Genomic DNA, 26,882 nt, shown 5'->3' with positions numbered 1-26,882 from the left:
AAATACAAATATATTTCATGCTAGTGCTATGATAGCGGGAAAAAAGCTAATCTCTTACTTCTACAAAGTTAAATTATGTATCTGAAAAGATATTTTTGGAGATGATCTGGTCAGATAAGTTCTGAAACCTGCTCTGAAGTTGTTGCATTGTCGTCTCCATCTGTTTGAAGAAACGAAGAGCAGATTTGTGAAACAATATTATAAAGCTGCAATTAAAAAGTTCTCGTCTTGCCTATAACTGTCAAATTAAAAATGTATTAAAAAACACTTGCCATTGCAGACAGATCTTTGGCGGCTTTTGACTCGAATCCTGCCATGAGTTTGTTGAGTTGGTTATGTGGAAGTTGTTCGTTTCAGCTCCAGGCAACGTTGTCTGGACTAAAAAAAAAAAAAAAACAGTGTGAAAATAATAGGTATATTTAACCTCAGAAATCTTTGGTCAATCATAGCCTATATATCCATCAGAAAAAAAGGATTCTATAACTTTTCAACTTTTCACTCTCATTCATTGTTTACATATAAGGACTTCCTCGTTCGTAGGCTATGTGAGGGCATATCCACTTTTAACCCTTTTAATCCACATTTAACCATTTTATTTATTTTTATTTTTTCAGTATTTTTACACAGTGCTGACAATCTTTCATTTTGTTTTCATAAATTATGTAACGTCGTTTCGTCGATTTGGCACATGTCAACTTTATTCGGATTTCGAGGGGATTAGAAAAATCTTGTGTCATAAGCAAGTATAAAGCAGTTTAAGATCAGGCCATTTCAAGTGTGCGTATAATATGTGAAGGTAAATTCATTTCCTACATTTAGAAATGCTGAAATACTGGGGTTAATGCTTAATAATTTGCCGAATCACTGTTTTTGTCATACGCTCGTCCAAAAAATCGACTGACATTAGGACCGTGCGTCTCATGAATATTAATGAGCGTATCGTGACGTAATGCAACACGGAAGTACTGTTATGAGCATTAGCCAGATGTAGCAGAGAGGATCACAGCGGCATTAAAATGATTTACAGCACTCCATTCATCTTTGCACAGATCACAAGACAGAAGATACACACCATCTAATATGGACTCACGCTGAGGAACCGTTCCCATCGATTTAGCAAGTATTTCTTTCCTGGAAAAAGGGAAGCACTTGAATGAATTAGTTCTAATGAGTCAGTGGATGGTGACTGGGACAATGAAAGTACATACTGTAAAATTGCATTTTAATATGTGAACAAAATAACAAAGTAGTAATGATTTATGTTTCATTAAATTAGTGAGCTTGTAATTGTATTCAGTTGATTGAACTATAAAGGACAGATAGATACATCACTCAAAAATGGATGAAGTGGTTATGGATCAGATCATGTATGTTGGTCATCAAGTGGTGTCTTGGATCGCATCTGTTGCCATCATATTTGGAGGAGTTGTGCCATACATCCCTCAGTACAGGGATATCCGCAGGACTCAGAATGCTGAAGGATTCTCCACATATGTTTGCCTGGTGCTGCTGGTAGCCAACATATTAAGAATACTATTTAGGTGAGTTATGCACAACACTTAATTCACTTTAATGCATATTTACAAAGAGACATTTATCTGACATCAGATTTTTGCATAAAACATGCTTGCTAAATGTTCCTTTTTTTTTTTTGTATGTATTTGTTAAAGTCAGTTAATCACATAAACTGCCTGGTCAAAGAATGTCGCTGTTTGGATTTAAATAGGCAAATGCTTAAGAGTCAATGATTGGATCATAATCGCAGTGATTATTTTTTTTCTAGCATGTTATATGTTTGGCAGCAGTTCTTCAAATCCTAAATGATGCAGTGTGTAGCTTTTCATGTAGGAAGACACGTCATGGCCATATTTCAGGATGACAATGTCAGGATTCATCAGGCTCAAACTGTGAAAGAATGGTTGGGAGAGAGAACATGAAGGATCATTTCACACATGAATTGGCACCTCTGAGTCCAGATCTGAAATTCATTGAAAGTCTTTGGGTTGTGCTGGAATTGACTTTACTGAGTGCTTGACTCAAAAAATTATGCACTTCTTGATGGAAATAACGTCACAACATTTATTTCCATCAAGAGTGCATAATTTTTTGGTCAAGACCTTGTATTGACAACACAGCTACACACTCCATCAATTATGGTTAGAAGAACTGTTGCCAAATATATAACATGCTAGAAAGATAGATAGAAGTAACACTTTACAATAAGGTTTCATGTGTTAACATTAGTTAACTACTTTAGTTAACATGAACTAAGAATGAACAATACTTCAACAGCATATATTAACCTTACTTAATGTTAATTTCAACATTTAGTCATGCATTATTAAAATCAAAAGTTGTATTTGTTGTTATATTTATTATATCCGAAGGATTAAAGGGTTAGTTCACCCAAAAATGAAAATTCTGTCATTAATTACTCACCCTCATGTCGTTCTAAACCTGTAAGACTTTCGTTCATCTTCAGAACACAATTGGAGATATTTTTGATGAAATCCGGGAGCTTTCTGACCCCTATAGACTGCAAAGTTATGACCACTTTCAAGGCCCAGAAAGGTAGTAAAGACATCGTTAAAATAGTCCATGTGACTACAGTGGTTCAAAGTGACGAGAATACTTTTTGTGCGCAAAAAAAAAGAAAGAAAACAGTGCAGCTCTTTCAGGTTCTACGTCAGAACGTTGGCTCAGTATTGGCTGGATCCTGCGTCAGAATCACACACATGCGTTGTGGTGCTCACGTGAACAGTATCAGAGACTGACATGGAAGAGAAGAAATTGTTGAATAAAGTCAGTATTTTTGTTTTTGCGCACGAAAAGTATTCTCGTCACTTCATAACATTAAGGTTGAACCACTGTAGTCACATGGACTATTTTAACAATGCCTTTACTAACTTTCTGACCCTTGAGAGTGGTGATTGCATTGCAGTCTATGGGGGATCAGAAAGCTCTTGGATTTCATAAAAAAATATTTTAATTTGAGTTCTAAAGATGAATGAGGGTCTTATGGGTTTGGAATGAAATGACAGTGAGTAATTAATGATAGAGAATTTTCATTTTTGGGGGAACTAACCCTTTAAATATTGAGAGGTGCTTAAATTTATTATTGGTGCACAAATATTTTGTCTGGTTTGTGCACTAATAATACAAAAAAATAAGTATATAAAATCTGCCCTATCAAAGTCTGTACAATGATTTTTTTAAATCCTCATCCATTTATCAGTAACAACTTGAAGAAGCATGGAAAAAGCTCTGACCAATGTATGCGTGTTGTTATTTATCTATTTTTTCCAGGTTTGGACGTTACTTTGAGACTCCGCTGCTTTGGCAGAGTATAATCATGATCATCACAATGTTAATCATGCTGAACCTGTGCACCAGCGTCCGCATGGTCACTGAACTCAACACCAAACGCCGCTCGTTCACAGGTGGGAATCTTTATGACTCTTTACAGCCTCCGAATGAGTGTTGTTTTCAGCATTATATTGAAGAGCATTATTTTTTATTCTCAAATGAATTAATCATTTACTTTTTTCTGGTTTCTTTCTTTAAATGTTTTTTTTTTTTTTCATTAAATTCTCTAATTTGTTTTTTCCAGTCAGTCTGTTTAGTTGAGTTTGGTACTTGAGTTTACAGGCTATTGAATTACAGTAGATACAGTCACATGGTCAGGGTCTGTCTTTGAACATGTTTCACGAGATTATCATACAAGGAGGGCCTTTGAAGGGGATGAACTTTGACCGGCTGACTGCTTGGTGAACATCAGTCTCAGGTTTATTTATACTTGAGTTGTGTTCTTCACTCAAACTGCCATTTTGTACATAAATGAGCCCAAACACTGAATTTTATGTTCGGAATGGAATACGTACTGTATACTGCATACTAATTTTTAAGAATAGTATGTGATGCAGTATAAATTAACCCCTGGTTTCACAGACAATGCTTAAGCCTAGTCCCAGACTGAAATGCACGTTTGAGCTGTTTTAATTTGAAGGCAACTTGCACTGACAATCTTAAGACAGTGCCATTGTTTTGTCTCAAGATGCACACCAGTAATGAATTTTTTCAAAGGCTTGTTTATAAAAGCTACTTAAATGCCCTATTTGAACTAAGGCTTAATCCTGGTTTAGTCTAAGCCCTGTCTGTGGAACCGGACCTATATGTTTCAAACTGGTGGTATGATGCTTTATTGTTGTCACATAACATTACTTCATATATGTTTCATTGAGTGATTCCGGGTATTCCATGCATACAGAAAATGCATTATACATACTGTTGAAGTTATTGGTGGAGTATGGTAGTATGCTGTTCCGAACATAACCAATAACTATGAGAGAACAAAACACACGGTGCATAAAGGTACAGGCGTATTCTGGCTTTAGAAACGCTCCTTGGACAAATTTGATGAAGCTAAACTAATAGTCTCTCACTTGTCTGTTTACACAGGACATCCTGTTTAAACAGTTTTTATATTTTGGTGTGAAGTATTACTGCTGCCCTCTCTGTCTTTATGGGTTGACTGTTGTCTTAAGACTGACACGACATAGTTAACGTCACAGCGCTGACGTTGTCACTTCTATATAATTATTTGAATCAAGATAAGAAGACCCATTATTGGAATTCAAATCCAAAGGTTCCCATGATCTCATTTTACCAAACCTGTTTGGTACACATAAAATTATTGATCGCATATGTAGCTTCAGTAGTTTGATTGTAACGTAGATTTTTGGGTGAATTTCATGAAATCTGTCAAGAACATACACTACTGGTCACACTTTGATCAAAAATACATTAATATTGTGAAATATTACAATCTAAAAGAACTTGTTTCTATGTTAATATATTTTTTAAATGTAATGTATTTCTGTGATGGCAAAGCTGAATTTTCAGGAGTCTTCAGTGTCACATGATCCTTCAGAAATCATTCTAAATATGCTCATTAGCAGCTCAAGAAACATCAGTGATACCCCAAACTTTTGAATGGAAGTGAAAGTTACAGCAAAACTGTTTTTAACTATATTAATACGAAATGTTTCTTGAGCAGCAAATCAGCATATTAGAATGATTTCTGAAGGTTCATGTGACACTGAATATTGGAGTAATGATGCTGGAAGTTCAGCTTTGGAATAAATTAGATGCATGATACATTAAAATAGAAAATGAATATTTTAAATTGTAATAATATTTCACAATATTACAGTTTTCACTATATTTTTGTTTAAATAAATGCACCCTTCATGAGCATAAGATTTCTTTTAAGACTTTTATTTAATGATTCCAAACTTTATGACCCAGATACACTACCGGTCAGTTTCAACCCAAAATCAGATACAAAGTGACATAATGTTAAAAGGGTTTTCTTTTTGGCCATTATATTATTCTTATTTACTGTAATGTGATTTTTTTTTACTTTTTTTATTTTTATTTAAATCATGTTTATTTATTAAGTTAGTTAGTACTATGCAGTCAAACCCATAATGAGAACGTGTCGAGAAATATATGCTTCACCAAAAAATGTAAATTTTGTGAGGGTGAGTAAATCATGCCAATATTTTCATTTTTGGGTGAACTATACCTTTAATGCACAATGTCAAGTATAATAGTGCTTCTAAAATTATGCTTTGTTTACTTAATGCAAAATTCAGTATCTTAACGTTTGATTTTAGGGTGGAATATGACTTGGACATGTTTTCATGGGTTCCATCTCTTCAGGGCTTTTTGTGTCTCCATGAAGATGGAGAGATGCGATCTATTTTTCCCCCTGCTCTCCCATGTTCTTATTTTTTGTTTATTTGTCTTATTTGTCTGAAGCAACAGACAGTAAGGACGAAGAAATCAAAGTTCCTAAGAGGCTGTTTCTGGGTATGTACTGATGTGTTTCCCAAAAAAACACCAGTTTTTATTATATATATAGATTTTTTTTTCCATCATCCACCCCAGTCATTTCCTCCCAGACCTGTGACAATGACCTGTCTGAACCATATACTCATCTAATCCTGTCATCTCTCTATTAACCCTAATGTTTCACTTGCATGTACCTGAAACAGACATGTGACGTATAACAATGAATTACAAATGCATGTTAAGTGATAGTTTTGCATGTTTTTGTTGTTTTGGATGCCAACATTTTAGTATTGCATGCAGATAGATGATCATGAACTGCTTTTCAATTGATATTAGTTTTTGTATGGCTTGCATGAACTATCCAGTCAAGAAGAGCTTATAATAATTTAGTTTTACATGATTCTAACAGCTCGTTTATCTGGTTGCCAAATCAGTAATTCAATAATATTTTATACTGCTGCATACTGTACTATTTTATACTGCTGTATTCTACTTGGAATTTTGACTTAACCCTTTAACACTCAGAAGAGTGTCGCATGGCTTTGGGTACTGAGCTGATAACAACTGCAATGTCACATGACAGTTAACCAACAGGCATGTTTTCAATGAAAGCATCTTAGTGTGTTCACAGCCCTACAGCACCCTTGGTTTCCGTTGTTCCACATGAACAGCAGGTGGCGCTAGTGGTTTACACCTGAGATCTGCTGTTGCACAGTCTGATTGATGGACTCTTTTGCATAAACTTGTAAATCTGATAAGTCTTATAAATCTGCTGTCTTTTGGCACATATGCGCTTCGATTTTTTTCTACTTTTAGTATGGCCTCCATCTGAGTGTTTTTGGAGAGAATTCAAAAGACTGCAGAAGAAAGAATCTTGTTATTGACTGTAGAAGGTGCCAGATGTCAGGTGTTATTATGGGGAGTTATTATTAAAGATGCACTTGTTTCAAGTTCAGTTCCTGTGCTGGTCAGCCAGCTGTTAATGTTGTCTCCTCTCTCTGAGCATCTGTGAGGGTCGACAGTCCAGTTTTAGGTTCAGTCATTTAACCTAGAATTTCCATACTTATTTGCAAGTGAAAATGAGCAGCAGCACATGAAATTTTACTATTTTTACTGTTTTCCATTCAAACTTGCTGGCCTGAACTGTTGACGCGTCATGAGACGCCACACTTTTACAAGAAAGGTTCTATATAGAACTTTGAAGGGTTCTTTCAGCTGCTTCATATAGAACCTTTTAGGAGTTTCCATCATTTTATTGATTTAGTTTAATCCACTAATAATTATAATTAAATGTTATAAACAGTCGTAAACATACAAACAAAAATGTAAATAATCTGGTAAATATGAAAGTATGCGGTCATTAAATACATTTCTCTTTATATAGAACCTTTTTAGCACAAAGGGTTCTTTAAAAAGGAGTCAATAACACTAAGGTTCTATATAAAACCCCAAGAATTATGATTATGCTTGAACATGTCTTTTTATCAGTTATATGTTTAGTCAGTTTTGTATTGTGACCAAGTGAAATAAATTACTATCTGAAAATCATCTGGGATTCAAATCTCTTTTACAGATATATATATACACACACACACACACACACACACACACACACACACACACACACACACACACACACACACACACATATATTTATATTAACAGAAACCTGGAGTATATATATATATATATATATATTAAATTAATTAGCCATTCATCTTGTGATTCCAGAAATTTCAAGAACTGTATGTTTGTCAATAAAAAAATAATAGTAATTTAGGGAGCAAAGAAGTATGATTTCAGTTTACACCTTAATTTTATTTAATATTTAGCATTTTAATCTAGATTATACTTGTAGAATCTAAATTTGAGAACCAATGTCATTAAGACAACGTTAGTCACTTAGGTGGTTTGGTTAAATATCTGGGCTACTCAAACTTCGTAGGTTTGAATCCTGCAAGGGATGAACAATAAACTCACTATTCCTTGTTCAAGACCTTTATCCTCCGGTTACTCCAGAAGGGATTTTCCCTGTAATAATGTACTGCAAATCAATACTAAATCTAATTACTGAATTAGATTGTATATTGTATGCCCTGAACCATAAAGTGCATTCAGAAATTATTCAGACCCATTCACATTTTGTTATATTTTATTTTATTTACACATTATTTATTATTAACTATTATAGTATTTATTAATATTTTAAATGAGCTTTTATTTGATATTTTCAGCTTTCATTTTAATTTGAGTAATTTTGTTATGTGCTTTTGTCGTTTTTTTATTAGTTTTTGTTTTTAATATTTATTTATTTTATTTAGCTTTGATTTATTGAATTTTTTGTAATTTTAGTACTTGAACGAAAATTTGAAATGTTGCCTTGGCAACTGAAATAAAAATGAGTTAGTTTTTCATCTAATATCTATTTTTTATTTGATTTCAGTTCACAATAACGATGTTTTAGTTTTAGGGCCCGTTTACATGACACCGTTTTCGACTAAAAGCGTAAAATGTTTCATGCGTTTTGGCTGTTCGTGGCTGACAACGGTGTTTTGGGGGCCTGAAAATGCAGAGTTTTAAAAACGGGTTTCAAAGTGAAAGTTTCTGAAAATGATACCGTTATTGTCTCCGTTTAAACTACAAAAACACGGATTTGTGAATACAGTGACTTCATGTGCATGCGTATTCTGTGTTCAGTTTATAGTATAGTTTTTCTTTACAAAGTGACATCGCCAACTACTGGCCTTGCAGCATAATGCAGCGTTTTTAGTAGTTTTCGCAGATCTGTGTGAAATGGGAACATTTTGACATCGTTGTCGTCTGAATGCAAAAAACGCATTTCCGTTTTTAGCACATGGTAATTTAAACTTGCCCTTAGTTAAAAATAACACAACTGTGCAGTACACTTTATCTAGACTTTATTAGTATTTGTACCTAATCAGTTTAAATCAGCACTGTGGATTTATTCATTGTATGCTAGAGGACTTTTTAAATCTAGCTGTAACTAGCAGTTGATGGAAAAGTAGATTTCTTTTCTCTCTCACATGGCTCGCTCTATTGATCAAACATGCCCAGTGGCCCTTCACACACCTCATTAGAAGTGTGTTCAACAGAGAGGCTGAGAGGTGTTTGCTAATTGCTGCTTTGCTCACAAGCTCATTGATTGAATGGATCTGAATAATGGAGGTGTGCTCTAATCCATCCAGCGGTCAAAGGTCAAGCTGGAATGAGCTTTTTGAATTTGCTTGTTGAGGGCAGTACAAATAGTGCTCCTGAATGACATCCGAGCACTCAATAAGTCAGAGTTTTTATGTTCATACGTTCAGATCTCAATTTATCCATACATATTTGTCATTCTGGTGATGTCCGACGTTGAAGCCTGAAGCAGGTGGTGGTTGTTCACTGCTGATGGCTCTATTGCCTGTAATTCAGTCCAGGCGCTGGCAGAGATTTCTAAATGCATTTCATGTAGGGCAGACTGCTGAGGTCCTTGTGGTTGTGCAGTAATGGAGGTAAATGGGCGGCCCTCCCACACGCAGTCTCGGCTCCGCTACATTATCCCTACAGGGGACCGCAGCCGCCTCAATTAGCATCCAATCACTACTATTGGAGAATGGGATGTTTCAAATAAATATGAATCTCTGAAACTTCCCAAAACTGCTCAGTCTGTGTTACTGTAAGCAGTAAATTGACCAAAATTTGCTGACTGTTCATTTTTGGGGAGACATTTTTTTTTTAATACAATAATCCACTGTAGTCTCCTCTGAAAGGATTTATTATCCAGTTCTGTCTATCACTTTGTGCAATAAAATGGTAAAAACTAATCAACAGATATGGTAAGAAAAACTGTGATTTAATGAAGTTTAGTAACTTTTCTATTAATTACACAAAATTAGTTTTCTTAAAGCTACAGTGCACAATTTCTGCATGCCTTAGTGCATGTATGTGTATAATTTATTATAACCTAAATATTAAACAACATAATATTTAATAATTAATTAAATATAACATAATTTAGAATAAAGTTGTGCTAAATTGTTATGGAAACATTAAGATATGCACATGACTTCTTGTTTTCAGTTGTGAATATTGTTCAATATATTAATTTTATAAATGTTCATTTAAGTTGACTTATAACATTTTATTTATTTCTTAATAATACAATATATATATATATATGTGTGTGTGTGTATATATAATATGAGTATTAACATATTATCAAATTAAGTTTTAAAGGTGTCGTTGTTACACTTTAATTACACAAATATGTACTTGGTAATATTAATTAGTTTGTTTTAGGGTTAGTTGCTCATAATTTACTGCTATTATATTAAGTACAAATAATATATGTAATAAGGGCATTGTAAAATAGTGTTATTTTATTAATGTAATAAAAATATCAATATTAGTCTAAAATTTTATAAATGAACAAATTAACAATGCAAACTTAAAAATATTTTAGTATTATCATTGTTTTTGTTGGTGGTGGTGGTAATAACAATCATCAGATCCTCAGATCTTAAAAAATTACAAAAGACTTTATTTTTTATTCAGAGGCCTTACAAATAAAAAAGTGTACATTGCAAAGATAGGACGTTTTCAATATTACATCATCATCATCATCATCATCATCAGTGTCTACTTCTAGATTACGCACCTAATCTCGTTTATAGATTTAACCGTACTAATACTAAAATGTTTAAAACTATTATTGTTCTAATACATGTATACTGAAATCAACAGAAAAAAAAGTATACTTCCATCATATAATAAATATATACAGATATAAATATAAAATATATATATAAATGTGCACAAAATAAAAAACTTTCAAAAACACGCAGCAATGTGATTATTTTATTGATTAATTTATTGAGTGATATGCAGTAGGTTTAATCATTGACATCATTAATAGATTTGCTATCTGGCGTCTTCTCATCACCCCTCAACCTGCTTCCCTTAGTGTTTTTACATGTAGAAAAGGTGAAAAAACTTATTACATGGTCCAGTTTTTCCCTGAACAATGAGTTACTATGGCAATTTTTGATGCAGCATGAATGAGGTATGATGACATTTTTGACAATCACAACAGAAAATCAGTTTCACAACCTCTATATTTAAAGGAGCTGTATGTAAGAAATGTATTTCAATTAATCATAAAATGGCCCTGAACGGACACCGCTCTACAGTAATTTGAAAGTGATTGCAGTACCAGTTTTGGCCACAATCTTACATACTGCTCCTTTAAAGGGGTGGTTCAGGATTTTCGACATCGGACCTCATTTTCAAGTGAGCCTGGTTGTTATTCATCAGTGGAGACAGTTTTCAAAAAAATTAATCCAGTCCTTACTTTTGGATAGTTCGCCTATGCTAGGCTAGCGCGAGTCAACGGTGCACGTTAGCCTGCCATTAAAAACAGTTTTACCCACTCCACAGTACACCAGAAGCAAATAAATTATAACGCAAGACTATCGATGTAAATGTCTATTGAGAATAATGTTAGAAATCAAAGTACTGTTTGATGAGTGACCGTGGCAGGTAAATACACTTGCGTGATTTTTTTTTATGTGGACCGGCTCTCTCGGTTTCCTAGGTAACCAAATACAACTCCGCCGCTACTGTAGACTGCGTATAAATACAGGGAACACATTATAACTAATGCAGTGTGATGAAAGGGTAGTTTGATTTCTAACATTATTCTCTCAATAGACATTTACATCGATAGTCTGGCGTTATAATTTATTTGCTTCTGGTGTACTGTGGAGTGGGTAAAACTGTTTTTAATGGCAGGCTAACGTGCACCGTTGACTCGCGCTAGCCTAGCATAGGCGAACTATCCAAAAGTAAGGACTGGATTAATTTTTTTGAAAATTGTCTCCACTGATGAATAACAACCAGGCTCACTTGAAAATGAGGTCCGATGTCGAAAATCCTGAACCACCCCTTTAAGACTTTGGTAGATGTAAACATCTGTTACAATGGTAGACTGTGTGGTCACAATTATGAATATGGGACTACTAATATAAACTTCTTGTATTGTATATATACAGTAAGTAGAATAATAACAACTAAAAGAAAAACGTTGAGATCAGGTTAAAAAAAACATGGCTCGCAGTGTCAGAATGCAAGTTTCTCAGTCATGTCTGAAACCAACGCATTATGGCAACGACGTCTGACGGCAGATCAAAATAAACAGACTTTCGAGGGTTGCATTAGAAAAATGCACATCAAATATGCTAAACACAGAAGCTCGAGCATGCATGCATTTTGGTTCTCGCATGTCACGCATGGACATTTGAGCTGCTGCTTTTCCTTTTAATGGCGGTTAGCAAACCCACTTGAAGGTGCATATCGCCACCTACTGCTCGGCACCTGCGTGACAGCTGACAAAAAATAAAGGATCGGGCTAATGATAGCCGATACCGGTCAGTTAAAAAATGCTTGAGATCGGTTCAGGACGTCCCTAATTACGTGTATTATCAATGCTGACAAATTACCAAAACATATTTACAACACAAAGCACAAGAAAATCACTGTATCAAACTGTAAATGCTGTTACAACAAGACAAATTGCTTGTTTCCTGTTCTGGTAAGTGAATTCAGTCTGGCTATACAAGCCTGATAACATCTTAATCCAGCATTTGATGGTGACTGCCGTTAGCTACAGTCAGTCGACAGTTCTGCAGATTGAGCAGCATATACTGGATAGAGTAGCGATTGAACAGATTGTGTGGATTTGGATGAAGACCAGCGCACCCTTCAGAACCAGATCTGTCATTCATTTAAGCATCCAAAGGCCTCTTTGACACATCTTTTCTATTCACTTAGCTGTAATTAGAGCAGGGGACTGACAGATTTCTCTTGGCATGTGGGCTGAAGCTGTGCTGAAAGAAGCAACGGACAAATAATAGTGCCACTCTGTTGTACGTCAATCATTCTCGGCCCCTGGCCTGAATACCATTTTTTTTTATTCATTTATAAATGGACAGAGTGAAACTTCATATAGTAGGCCTAGGGGAAGACAGCAAGAAAAGAAGGACAGACCCTGAGGAAAATTAAGGTTTTAGAGGAAAAGAGGTTATTCGTTCCATTTGGAAACCCATGTAGAAAGATTTTTGTGTGTAATGCTTATGAAGATAAATAGTCATGTGCCATCATGTAAGTTTGACTGGTGACCACTGGCGTCCTACATTCCCATACAATTTACATTGTCATTCAAAAGTTTGGGGTTAGAAAGATTTTTTTTTTTTTTTTTAACAAAGTTTCTTATGGTCATTAAAGCTACATTTATTTATTTTTAAATACAGTAATAACAGTAATATTGTGAAATATTATTACAATTTAAACTGTTTTCTATTGTAATATACACTCACCTAAAGGATTATTAGGAACACCTGTTCAATTTCTCATTAATGCAATTATCTAATCAACCAATCACATGGCAGTTGCTTCAATGCATTTAGGGGTGTGGTCCTGGTCAAGACAATCTCCTGAACTCCAAACTGAATGTCAGAATGGGAAAGAAAGGTGATTTAAGCAATTTTGAGCGTGACATGGTTGTTGGTGCCAGACGGGCCGGTCTGAGTATTTCACAATCTGCTCAGTTACTGGGATTTTCACGCACAACCATTTCTAGGGTTTACAAAGAATGGTGTGAAAAGGGAAAAACATCCAGTATGCGGCAGTCCTGTGGGCGAAAATGCCTTGTTGATGCTAGAGGTCAGAGGAGAATGGGCCGACTGATTCAAGCTGATAGAAGAGCAACTTTGACTGAAATAACCACTCGTTACAACCGAGGTATGCAGCAAAGCATTTGTGAAGCCACAACACGCACAACCTTGAGGCGGATGGGCTACAACAGCAGAAGACCCCACCGGGTACCACTCATCTCCACTACAAATAGGAAAAAGAGGCTACAATTTGCACGAGCTCACCAAAATTGGACAGTTAAAGACTGGAAAAATGTTGCCTGGTCTGATGAGTCTCAATTTCTGTAGAGACATTCAGATGGTAGAGTCAGAATTTGGCGTAAACAGAATGAGAACATGGATCCATCATGCCTTGTTACCACTGTGCAGGCTGGTGGTGGTGGTGTAATGGTGTGGGGGATGTTTTCTTTGCACACTTTAGGCCCCTTAGTGCCAATTGGTCATCGTTTAAATGCCACGGCCTACCTGAGCATTGTTTCTGACCATGTCCATCCCTTTATGACCACCATGTACCCATCCTCTGATGGCTACTTCCAGCAGGATAATGCACCATGTCACAAAGCTCGAATCATTTCAAATGAGTTCACTGTACTAAAATGGCCCCCACAGTCACCAGATCTCAACCCAATAGAGCATCTTTGGGATGTGGTGGAACGGGAGCTTCGTGCCCTGGATGTGCATCCCACAAATCTCCATCAACTGCAAGATGCTATCCTATCAATATGGGCCAACATTTCTAAAGAATGCTTTCAGCACCTTGTTGAATCAATGCCACGTAGAATTAAGGCAGTTCTGAAGGCGAAAGGGGGTCAAACACAGTATTAGTATGGTGTTCCTAATAATCCTTTAGGTGAGTGTATAATGTAATTTATTCCTGTGATGGCAAAGCTGAATTTTCAGCAGCCATTACTCCGTTCTTCAGTGTCACATGATCCTTCAGAAATCATTGTAATGTTGATTTGCTGCTCAAAAACATTACTTATATCCTTATTGCTGCTTAATTTTTTTTTTTTTTTTGGAAAACACAAATGTGTCCTTTCTGAATTAAAGTATTGATTTCTTTCACACACACACAAAAAAGTTTGACTTCAAACTTTTGAAAGATACTGTGGTGTTTACTAAGGAAAACGTCAGTATCGCTCATACCTAGAGTTAGGCATTTGAACAAGTATTAAACTTTGCATGCAATTCACCCCATTTGTGCTGTCAAGATGAATAATACATCAAATCATGCGACTTGTTGAGAAGAGGTGTGCTGTTATTGCCATATATTCAACAAACTTAGCAAGAAATCTGTGCATAAACTGAGTTTAAAATCCCATAAACTTACATTTGAAGAAGGGACCTGAGCTATATGTATAGAAACCAGAATATCATAGAGACTTGTAGGTGGGCAACTACAGATAACAGCATAGCAACATGCTTGAAACCTCTCAGAACACCTTAGAAACCACATAGCAGCATCTTAAGTTCTTAACAACTCTATAGCCATGTCTTGACAGCTGTTGGTGCTTAGTTGCTCTAAATAGTCGTTTATTTGGCCAGCTTGCCCAAGAATACATTGAAAGAGTGGCAGAAATTTCACAGCATATTTTCAGCGTTCTCCTATGTTTGCTGTATAGTATCTGTGTTTTGCAGTTGTCATTGTGCATATAGGACTGTGGGGGTGAGATGAAATGGAGGACGAGCTTGGTGGGGTTGCTGTTTAAAAACCGTGGCAGTCTATTCCCACACACTGCCCCGCTGGCAGAAGCGATACGCACATGCACAGCGGGGTAAAGCAGTGGCATAACGCTCAATAGGCACGATACAGTGTGGCACGCACAACTGGCGCTTTGATCCAGCCCTCTCCACACGCACAGCCTACAGCGTTAAAGGGCCCTTTACCTGAGCCCTGTGCGCGCACACACACACACACACACACAGAGGCCATATATATACAGTGAGGAAAATAAGTATTTGAACACCCTGCTATTTTGCAAGTTCTCCCACTTAGAAATCATGGAGGGGTCTGAAATTGTCATCGTAGGTGCATGTCCACTGTGAGAGACATAATCTAAAAAAAAAAATCCAGAAATCACAATGTATGATTTTTTAACTATTTATTTGTATGATACAGCTGCAAATAAGTATTTGAACACCTGAGAAAATCAATGTTAATATTTGGTACAGTAGCCTTTGTTTGCAATTACAGAGGTCAAACGTTTCCTGTAGTTTTTCACCAGGTTTGCACACACTGCAGGAGGGATTTTGGCCCACTCCTCCACACAGATCTTCTCTAGATCAGTCAGGTTTCTGGGCTGTCGCTGAGAAACACAGAGTTTGAGCTCCCTCCAAAGATTCTCTATTGGGTTTAGGTCTGGAGACTGGCTAGGTCACGCCGGAACCTTGATATGCTTCTTACAGAGCCACTCCTTGGTTATCCTGGCTGTGTGCTTCGGGTCATTGTCATGTTGGAAGACCCAGCCTCGACCCATCTTCAATGCTCTAACTGAGGGAAGGAGGTTGTTCCCCAAAATCTCGCAATACATGGCCCCGGTCATACTCTCCTTAATACAGTGCAGTCGCCCTGTCCCATGTGCAGAAAAACACCCCCAAAGCATGATGCTACCACCCCCATGCTTGGTCCCAGCTCTTTTCAGGTCATTGACCAGCTCCTCCCGTGTAGTTCTGGGCTGATTTCTCACCTTTCTTAGGATCATTGAGACCCCACGAGGTGAGATCTTGCATGGAGCCCCAGTCCGAGGGAGATTGACAGTCATGTTTAGCTTCTTCCATTTTCTAATGATTGCTCCAACAGTGGACCTTTTTTCACCAAGCTGCTTGGCAATTTCCCCGTAGCCCTTTCCAGCCTTGTGGAGGTGTACAATTTTGTCTCTAGTGTCTTTGGACAGCTCTTTGGTCTTGGCCATGTTAGTAGTTGGATTCTTACTGATTGTATGGGGTGGATTGTAAACAGGTGCATCTAATTTAGGATAATAAATGGAGTGGAGGTGGACATTTTAAAGGCAGACTAACAGGTCTTTGAGGGTCAGAATTCTAGCTGATAGACAGGTGTTCAAATACTTATTTGCAGCTGTATCATACAAATAAATAGTTAAAAAATCATATATTGTGATTTCTGGATTTTTTTTTTTTAGATTATGTCTCTCACAGTGGACATGCACCTACGATGACAATTTCAGACCCCTCCATGATTTCCAAGTGGGAGAACTTGTAAAATAGCAGGGTGTTCAAATACTTATTTTCCTCACTGTATGTGTGCAATTTTCATTGCATTCAGAGAATTTTGTTATTTACAGTATTACAGCTACAACTGGCAATGAAACACTCATTTTTGTTTTCTCGATCTGTTATTTTAAAAATACATAATGCAATTCATACATCCAGTCACTTGAATGCACCCCTTCTATGATGAAGAAAAAGAAAAAATGATATCATAGGAAGGACTCCTGCAGACCCTCTTGACTGCGTGTTAAGGTCAATAAGTGTCTTAAAATATCAGATAATTTGACCTTTTTATGACAAGGCAAAGTTTGTTCTTGTTGTCAAATGTCATGAGCTTCTGTTATAAAATGGCTCCCCAAAAACTAATAGTAATACATTCAATTTGTAATGGTAAAAAAAAAGAAATAAAAGTTCATGGTGTGAAATGTTAATCGTAAAATGTCATCAAACGACTCCTCGAAAACGTCATGATATTTATAAAATAAGTAAATTCATGATATTTGTAAAAATACTGAGATAAGTTTAGGAAGAAATATTTAAGATTATAAAATGTCATGTGGTGCGACTCCCCAAAAACGTAATGATATTTGTAAAACAAGAAATGTATGTTATTTGTTAAAAAAATAAAAAAAATAATAAATTTTAATTCTGGCAAAATTAGTTAAAATCATAAAAGGTCATGTGTTAGTTTGTTTGTAGTAAAATGTCTTGTGGTTCGACGACTCAGAAATATGACAATATTTATAAACTAGGAAATGCGTAATGTCATGTGGTTCGACTCCCTAAAAAAAACTCATATTAGTTTCAAAGTTAGTTCAAGTTATAAAATGTCATGTTTGACTGTAAAAATGTAATTATAATTATAAAATGGTAATTCAGCAAATGGAATTCAGGATAATTGTGAAAATTTTGATGTTAGTTCACGTTGTAAAACGTCATGTTGTTCGATTGTAAAATGCCATGTGGTTCGACTCCACAATAATGTAATAATATTTATAAAACTATTTTTCAGGATATTTGTAAAAACAAAAACAAAAAAACTTTTGTTAATAAGTCAACACGAATTCAAAATAGATCCCGTTTGTATTTACTTCGCACCACTTTGATCTGCTCAGTTCCCCATGAATAAAATCAAGTTTCTATTCAACTTCAACACTGTATTGTCTTGAGTGTCCTGCAGTATTTCACATCTCAGAAGTCGGATGAGTTCAGCACTGGCCGTCTCAGACCTGCTGATTGGCGTCTGGCATGTGCTGGTGTCGTGTCGGTAGTATCATGGAAGTCCTTTTGCATCTAAGCCCAGGTGTAGGTGTTTTTCTTTTCTTCCAGGTTGCTCCTGTTATCTGTGTGTTCCAGACGATCCTGTCTCCTACAGTGATGCCTGCCACATGGAAAGCTATTTCCAGGCCCAAAAGTCCATACATACACAAGTACTGTATGCCATTGCCCACTGATGGGTGAGAGACAGTGATGTGATGTGTGTTTCCTTTATATTAGGGCAGAGACTGGAGAAAGTGACAGACATGATACAGACACAGAGCGCTTGGTACATTTTGAAGGAAGTCTATAAATATCCTGGCAAAGGCTTTTCTTTGAAAAGAGTTGCCGCTTCCTGTGAAAAGACAGTGTGAAATGGTCAGCGTGAGATTGTGTGATTCTTTCATCAGGTTTTCATCAAGGGTGTCAATGCTCCTTACAGAGATGAGATATAACGCATCAATCAATAATAATGTTGATGCAAAGTATTGCAAATACTGCAACAACTAAGGAAGTTTTAGTCATATTAAGTTATTAAAGATACACTGTGTAGGATTTACTCCCATCTAGCGGTGAAATTGTATATGACTACCAACTGAATATTAATTTCTAGCCCCTCCCATTCCGAAGGCGTTTTAACTCCTACAGTGGCCGTATTATTTCAAATCTGCCGGCAAACGCGAGCAAATCTCCCTCTCGCATTCGTCACGGTGCCACTGCGTGTAAAAACGTGAAAGGCGAAGCTTGTATGTCCCTCTTTGTCTAATGTATTTTCAAGATGGATACGCAACATGGCTTCCGCCATTCGAGCGACTCGCTCGTATGTATTCTAAATGGCAGATTATACACTTACGAGAATACTTAATTAGTTGGTTGAAGTGATTACACATTAATGAGAACGTATAATTTTGAAACAACGTGTTTTTTGCTAAAAATCAACTTAAAATATTACACAGTGTAGCTTTAAGATATGTTTTGTGGAATTGTTGTCTAATTCGCATGAACAAATATGTTTTCGTACATCTGTTACGCCCAGTGATGGATGTGTTTATGGGCAAGGTTAGGGGTGGATCTTCATGCTTAATTTTGTTTTCTAATAATCGTACGTTTCTGACGATTCATATACAAATTCATACGAAATCGGCACCTCATAACATACTTCCATTTTCCAGTGAGATCAGGTTGCCTGATCTTATTGTGCATAATTTATCAGTGCATGTTATTCCAGAGCAAAATATGTTTGTCATCAAAAAGTAATAACTTGAAACCTCTGGTTTAAAAAATTATATATAATTATAATGTTAACTGAAAGCCAAGTATAAATTTTGGTATTATATTGATATTCTTTCATTAGAATTCTAATTTATAATTTAAATTAATTATTTAATTTATAAGTTAATATTCACACATGGCTGTTCAAACAGAAAAGCTGAAGATGTGTTGGTTGGACAGTTATGTTGACAAACTGTATTCCTGTTAACTTTTGTCATGAACTGCATGAAACACTGCATTAAAACATTGATTAAAGACTTGATCAGTCATTCAATTAAAACATCGCACAAGTCACGTTCTCGAGATGTTGGAAAATGTCTTTCATAATATTTCTGTCGAACTAAAAAATGTTCTCTCACACACAGACAGTCCCTGCACCTGTCTTCTCTGTCAGGCCGCAGACAAAAGCACAGTAATTGATCTGATTTTAAAATGTCATCTCAAATGTCAGTGTCGTTAATTATCAATACTTCAATAAATCTGTTTGAAATGTCATAAACTGGCTGTCATTCTCCTCTGATGGTGTGTTAGTTAGATAACGGTCTGCCAGGCCCAAATCAACGTCTCTCATGTTGTCAAACGGGAGTTTGCCAGTACGATAACATTTTACGACTCAGATAACTGCTGGTTTAATCGCAGTTCCATCTTAGACCTTTACAGGTTAATCTCATGAAACCTGTCAAGAACATATCTGAATCTTTAAAAAACATTTTTTGTAACATTTGGATTTTTTTAACAGAATTCTCATGACAATTAAGCACTAAAATAAACAAAAATAAAAAAATAAAAATATTTAAAAAGATTATTTGTTATCGCTTCATAGTTGTACTGCCTTTTTTCTGAATTTAATAGAAAATAATTTTATCATAGTCATTCATAACATCTTAATGAGTGGCATCATTTAGGATAATTAAGTTAAAAATACTTAAGTTAAAGGTCTAGATTCACAATGAGAAATGTAATTGTTAAAAAAAAAATCACAATGTGAAAAAAAAAATTACAATATAATTTTTATATAATTTTTTTTTTACAATATTATTTATTTTGATTTTAGGGTGAAGTATGACCTGGACATCAGCTTCATTTTTTATGAGATTCATATTAAAGCAAGAACGTCCAAAAATGTGCAGTTCTAAGTCTTTTAACATGATTAAACATTTGCAATATTTCTCTCGCCGGACAGGCATGAACTTTCTCAAAGAATGAATAAATTCAGAATCATGAGATGCTTTATAAATCCTTTTCAGTATCGAATGTGTCATTTCTTACACTTTATGGAGATCAGATTTGTTTTTTTGTTTACGGTAATGCACATTTAGACTGGGAAAGCATTGACCTCACTTTCTCTCTCATTATCCATTTATCATTGTCTCCGCATCAAATATTCAAAATGTTTTCCAGTGTTGCATTATGGGAATTAATGTCGAGTTGATTTTCCAGAATTGCTTGTGAAGAGCGGTTAAGATAATAAGTCATGACAGAGAGTGGTAAAGTTACTCATTTGAAAATCTCTGGCATCATAATGCGCTGTCTGTGCTCGACAGTCACGCTGTTCTCTGTGTGGGTTGTGATGACACGAACGGCTCACTGAGAGTCCCACATCGGCCACGTTCATTAGTGTAATATGGCTGACCTCATACTCAATGCATAGCACATACTCAGTCATGCCTTCTTTAAATGCTTCCTACAAGTGTGTGTTTCCTTATTGTTCACTATTGCCATGCTGCCCTTTACTCAAACTACATTGAGTTAGAGGAACATAATTTGTGACCTAAACATAATTTTTTAAGTTGATTACACAAACCAGATTCATTGAACCAATTAATCTGATCAATTTCCATTCAAATTAACAGCTTGCATAGCACCTGCTATATATACAGTAACTTATTTATGAATATTAATGAACAAGTTCGATTTATTCTTGACACTGGCGTTAACACAGTCCTTGCTCATGTGGTCAATGTAATGTAGCCATCCACATCCTAACCACGAGCACTGCTTTACAGCACAATTGTAACCACAAAAAATTCCACATAACAGAAAATCTTTAAAATGTCAAATGTAATTGCATTCAGTGCCGGCACTTGACTTCTGGGGGCCCTAAGCAAAACTTTGTGTTGTGGCCCCTGTCAGTGCGTTCATAAAAACCCCAAAATGACCCTCAACCTCTTAATTTGTTCTTTCAGAGCAGTTTCACTGTCAACGAACAACAGTGAGTTGAAAGAGTCAGTAAACAATAAAAAATAATAAAATATGTATAGATTAGAAAAAAGATACAAATGAAAGAAACAATTTAGCCTTCTAATAATAATAGTATACTATACAGAAATTGAATCAAGTAATCAAATATAAAAAAATAAAACACTGCATAGTCTTCTTCACTATATGAATGTTGAATCACTACATTGATTCTTATTAAATTTACTAAAGTTATTCAGTGAAGTGCTCTCGTGATTGAAAATGATTCTTTTGTTTTCTTTTGTTATTTGATGTCACGCCGTATGAATATTTTTGGTGTTACAGGGTTTGAATTTCGGTGTGGGATTGCGCGCATTGCACATAGTTTGACTCATTTCTGCAGATTTTGTGCTCACACCCAAAGTGCGTGCACATAAAGCTGCCTAAAGTACTAAATTGAGTTCTTTTTCGCTTCTTTTTACACTCAAAATAATGTCAAAATGCTGATCTCGGCAAGTATTCACGTAAACAGTCAGTTATGTTTTAAGAGAACGAAAACGGTTGAGAGAGATAATGCATAATGGGTCCGTGCATCAGGTCTTAAAGTGACAGCAGCCTAATAGACCTGCTACCAAATTATGGAATAACATTAAAAATATCTATATGACAGTTTTTCCCCATGGTATCGATGTCAAAATTGTGGCCAGTGAAAATGCTGAGTGGCTAGTAACCTTTGGAAAACCACTAGCCACAGTGGCTGGTGAGCAAAAAAGCTAATGTCAAGCCCTGACGGTGTGGATATGTTTGCATCAGCTCTGCAATTAAGCGCTCTTGTCAAGTTTATTTATAGCACTTATACACAACAGATTGCCTTAAAGCAAGCAGCTTTGTATTAAACATGAAAAAACATTGTCAGTGTCGCTTTCAATAAGTACAACTGCCATTTATATTATAAAGCAGCTCTCCAGTGTGTTCATATTTTTATTTGTGTCTGACCTAGATGGACTGAACAGAAGAAATGAACTGGAAAATGTTTCCACGTCAAAGGAGGTAGAGCCACGTAACACGTCTACCTAAAACGTAATCTCCACGTACCAATGGTAGTTAACTTAAAGTCAGCTTTTCCAAAAAGTTTGTTTTGGCAAGCTCTTTTGAACTCCAGAAACCGAGTTTTCATTTCAAAATGCTCTCTTTCACACTATTCTCATCTACAGGGAACCATTGGTAATCTCTAAAATCATCTTACTGCGCATATGGGAATCATAATAAAAGCTCACTGAGATAATACAGAGAGACCAGACAAAGCTCTCACGCAATTTCTGGCACAATTAATCACGCCACCGGCCTCACGCCATTCTCTCACAGCCCTCGGCCTCGTCCTTCTTGCCACAGTCATCTATAAGATGTTGTAATTAGGATTTTGCGAAGACAAAGATGTGCTGCAAGACTGTTCCGGCGGAGAGAGCATGCTCTTATGTGCACCGTACAAGAGTTCGTTTGGAACCGGACCGAGGCCACCTCTTCAGCTGGGTCTTGGTACGAATGTTTGGTCCGCACCCGAGTGCGAATGCTGTATTCACACCTGCCCAAAAGATCCGCACCAAGGGGGGAAACGAACCTAAAAATAGTTTTTGTGACTTGAAAGTTTTAAGCAAATCAATAAATTATAATTTTTTAACTTGCAACCATGCATTTATTTAATTGTGGTAACTGGTCCTCTGAATTTCTTTTTAGATAACTAATCTAGTGCTTTGAATGGTTGTCGGGGCGTTGCTATGCAGTTGCTAAGGTATATAAAGTCTCAATAGTGGCCAATAATTTCTCCCTATTCGAATTTTCATTGTGTTCTATTTTATTGATCTTTGGCACATGAATTCACCATGTTGATCAATAGAAAGGAGCTTGGTTTGGCAGCGTCCTCTGTGTAGATGGTGCTTCGTATACATCGCTACGCTGTGTGCTTAAGTTTTTAGGGTTAGTAGTTTGTTCAAACTTTGTTAATAAAAACTTTAGCGAACACCACTTGTGTAATGGATTGTAATGGACACTAATTGAGTAATGGAGTAAACAAAGATTGTAGATACTGAGGCAGAGATTTGGATGTAAAATGCTTTCCCAAAACAGTTTTCCCAAACACACTTGTATCTAAGCCGTGCCGCCCCCTCTTCATCATGTTTTGTGAGCACAGCTGGCATCCGAAGAGATGCGCACCAAGCAATGAATTTCTGGAATCATGTTTTCCTAATCCAGCCCTACAGTTATTCACTGAATATGTGTTTTTCCCCTGCTTCAGTCCAGTCTAAACCCAGCAGTGCTTTTCTTTTGTCATTCTCTTCGCTTTAGATTGCCCTGACATTTTCATGACACTCTTGTTGTCTCTGTGGTCCTCATGCTTCCATTTTGGCCTCCGCTTGCACTTTGTTGCTTCGACATTTCCATTGCCGCTTTATGAGAGTAACTGTTGTTGAAGCTCCCGGTGTGCTTTGATTAGATATGCTCTTCTCGTCCACCAGCAGATGTGCAGAGAGATGACTTGCAGGCTTTTGAGTTCAACCTCCATCAACAAAAGGCCAAAATAATTGCTGAAAGTGGATTATTTGGGGCCAGAGACCAGTTGAGTTCCCTGTATGCTGGGTATTGGATGATCATGAAAAAGCTCTTCCTTTGCGAATTTGAGGGGGTCTTAGAGGATCTCTGGTCTGAACTTGATCTGAAATTGATTCAACCCTCCATCCATACTAATATAATCATTCATCTCCATTGTTTTAAATGTTCTATAAAACGTATTGCTGAAAGAGGAACTTGATAAAAACAGACCATTAAAATGATTTCATTCATTGGTAAAAATTTCAGGGGGGAAATCCAGATTTTCATAAACTTTTGAAAAAGATGATCTGAGTATTTAGAAAATACTACCTTTCAGAACTCAAAATGATCTCCCAAAATACTTCCAGAAATTTCCACTAAACCTCTTCTATCGTTGTCAAGTTTACTTCTTTCAACCAATACGAATTGAAGTATTTCATGCACTGATTACTTTTTAATACTTGTTCTCTTTCTTTCTGAATTCTAGACTTTGACTGGACCCACTTCTGGTTTTGGAGTCATTTTGTGGATTACCTGCAGTGTGTGCTGGCGTTCACTGTGCTGGCCGCCTACGTGACGTACCTGCTTCTGGACTCGGTTCTGTTCGTAGAGAGCCTGGGTTTCCTTGCCGTATTCACGGAGGCCATGCTGGGAACACCACAGCTTTATTGCAACTACCAGAACAAATCTACTGAAGGAATGAGGTTTGTTCTGCTAATGTTCTTACCCTAAAAAGAAGGGTACATCAGAGGTTCTTCAGTGATATTAACAGATTAATCTAGAAGTTTGTCTTCCTGAAGATCACATTTATTATGAATTGGTGTTTGGGTTTAACATTCTTTACGCTAGTACTAATAAATTAAAGAAACAAATAATATGGTTTCCTGAACATTATGCCCCAAACTCACTCCTTTGGTTTAAACAATTTCCCTGTGTTGGGAAAGTTGGGATGCTCCAACAGAACAATATTGTGCAGGTTTTTTTTAATACTTTAAGATTTTACTTAACCAAAGTTTGCAGCCAGAGCCTACATCTTTAACCATATTCATGAAACTTCTATGGCCCCCAGAATATTTTGTTGTATGAATATGTAAAAAGTAAATATATCAAAAGAAAGAACAGAGCCTCTGCTTTAAAAAGCACACCTAGCTTTCGAAAAAAAATTCCGCTATAACGTTAGTTTTAAATTATAATCTGTTGAATGTTTGATGATCATGTTAGCTTACTTGTGCACAAGCAATATCACTCCTCCTTGTTTATGCAAATCAGTTTATGCACTTGTTTTTGGATCCAGATATGCTGTACTATTTCAGAAGATCCGTAACAGCGCCCCTACCATATTACAGTGAAAACCTGGATTCCCTTTCCACCTATTTTTATGTGCATTTTCGGATATCGCATAATAAACTTCTGGATGGAAATGCCAAGAAGCGCATAAATTGTAAAAGCATGCATAAAAAACTTATGTTTTTTTTTTTATCTATAAGAAAACATGCGCATAAACTACGATGGAAACACATTTACCGAATAAATTCCTCAATGCGTATAAAAAAAAAATCATGTGACTGCGTGATGGGACGGCATTACTGGACACTTTGACATTTTAATTTTCACTCCATCTTGCGCCAGTGAGTGAACACAGAACCCTCCACTGCTCTAGTGCTTGAACAGAGGAACATGGGAAGTGAAACGTGGCGGCACAGTCACTCCTTGATGTCTCCTAGTCAGACTTCCTGCTCAACTGGTTTATGAAACACTGTTGCTAAGCTACGGGAATCCGATATACAGTAGATACCTTATACATTAGCTGGAATAGTGGACTTTTTAATTGAATTAAAAAAAATATATATATATTTCTGTATAGATTGTATGACCACAAAATTAAACAAAGACCAAATTAAGTTATAAAACAAGTCACAGTGGCAGAAACTGAGAAAACTCAGAGTAAATGAATCAGACAAAAATAGTAATCAGGTAATTTTTCATAGTAATTGTTAGATTGTATAAGATGCGCTGTATGTGTGTAAGAGGTGTATTATCTTGCATAACCTTTTGAGAGATGCAGTGTGTGTGCTGTAAAGACACGTCCTGTCAGTGTGACTTTTTGTATTTGGTAACATCTCACACTGTGAGATGCCATCCTGTGCTCTGTTTTTCTGTGTGTGTGTGTGTGTGTGTGTGTGTGTGTGTGTGTGTGTGTGTGTGTGTGTGTGTGTGTGTGTGTGCATTCACCCACACTGATTTGATGGCACAGGCGGGGAGCTGCCACTGGCATCATGCCAACCTGACAAGATGAGAGTTGCTGCTTGCTGTGTGTGTGCAACTGTGCGTGTGTGTATTTAAACATCTGTGCAAACCTGCCGATAGAGTCTGTGTTGTATGTATCTGTATATGCAAGCAGGGTTATTTGTATATGCTTATGCTTATGTTTATGTATTTTTAAATTGAAGTTTGCTGCTTTGTGGGTGACAGTAGTGTATGTAGGTTTGGCTGTGGGGGAAAACAGAGGAAGGATATAAGAAAACTGTATGTAAATAATAGGACTGCACAATATATCGAAATTATGGAAATATTGCAAATGTATAATATCGCCATATGAATATCGCAACGGCTTGCAATAACTGTGGTCATGAACAAAAGACAAAGAGAAAATCACTCACTGCTCTTGGCTAAATAACTTTTGTAGCTTTAATAAGAATCAGTGTATATTTAATTCATACAGTGAAAACTAAACAGTGTTTTATTTTTTACATTTGATTATTCAGTTTCTGTTGTTAAATAAACCTAATATAGGCT

General features: G+C 36.2%; 1 protein-coding gene across 2 annotated transcripts in view; it reads left to right on the top strand.

The window, feature by feature from the left end:
- The first annotated feature begins 932 nt into the window (after positions 1 to 932).
- slc66a2 (solute carrier family 66 member 2) overlaps positions 933 to 26,882 on the top strand; it is a 44,084-nt gene continuing 18,134 nt past the window's right edge. The window contains exons 1-4 of one of the 2 annotated variants that reach the window (XM_084131148.1): positions 933 to 1,541; positions 3,307 to 3,440; positions 5,824 to 5,874; positions 24,574 to 24,790. In XM_084131148.1, the coding sequence (XP_083987274.1) occupies positions 1,339 to 1,541; positions 3,307 to 3,440; positions 5,824 to 5,874; positions 24,574 to 24,790 (605 nt within the window). In that variant the 5' untranslated portion in view covers positions 933 to 1,338. The remainder of the gene's footprint in view (positions 1,542 to 3,306; positions 3,441 to 5,823; positions 5,875 to 24,573; positions 24,791 to 26,882) is intronic. The other variant, XM_084131149.1, reaches the window with a different exon arrangement.

Source organism: Abramis brama (assembly GCF_963993115.1).
Source record: "Abramis brama genome assembly, chromosome: 12".
Classification (NCBI taxonomy): domain Eukaryota; kingdom Metazoa; phylum Chordata; class Actinopteri; order Cypriniformes; family Leuciscidae; genus Abramis; species Abramis brama.
This window is presented reverse-complemented; position numbering and strand designations above follow the sequence as displayed.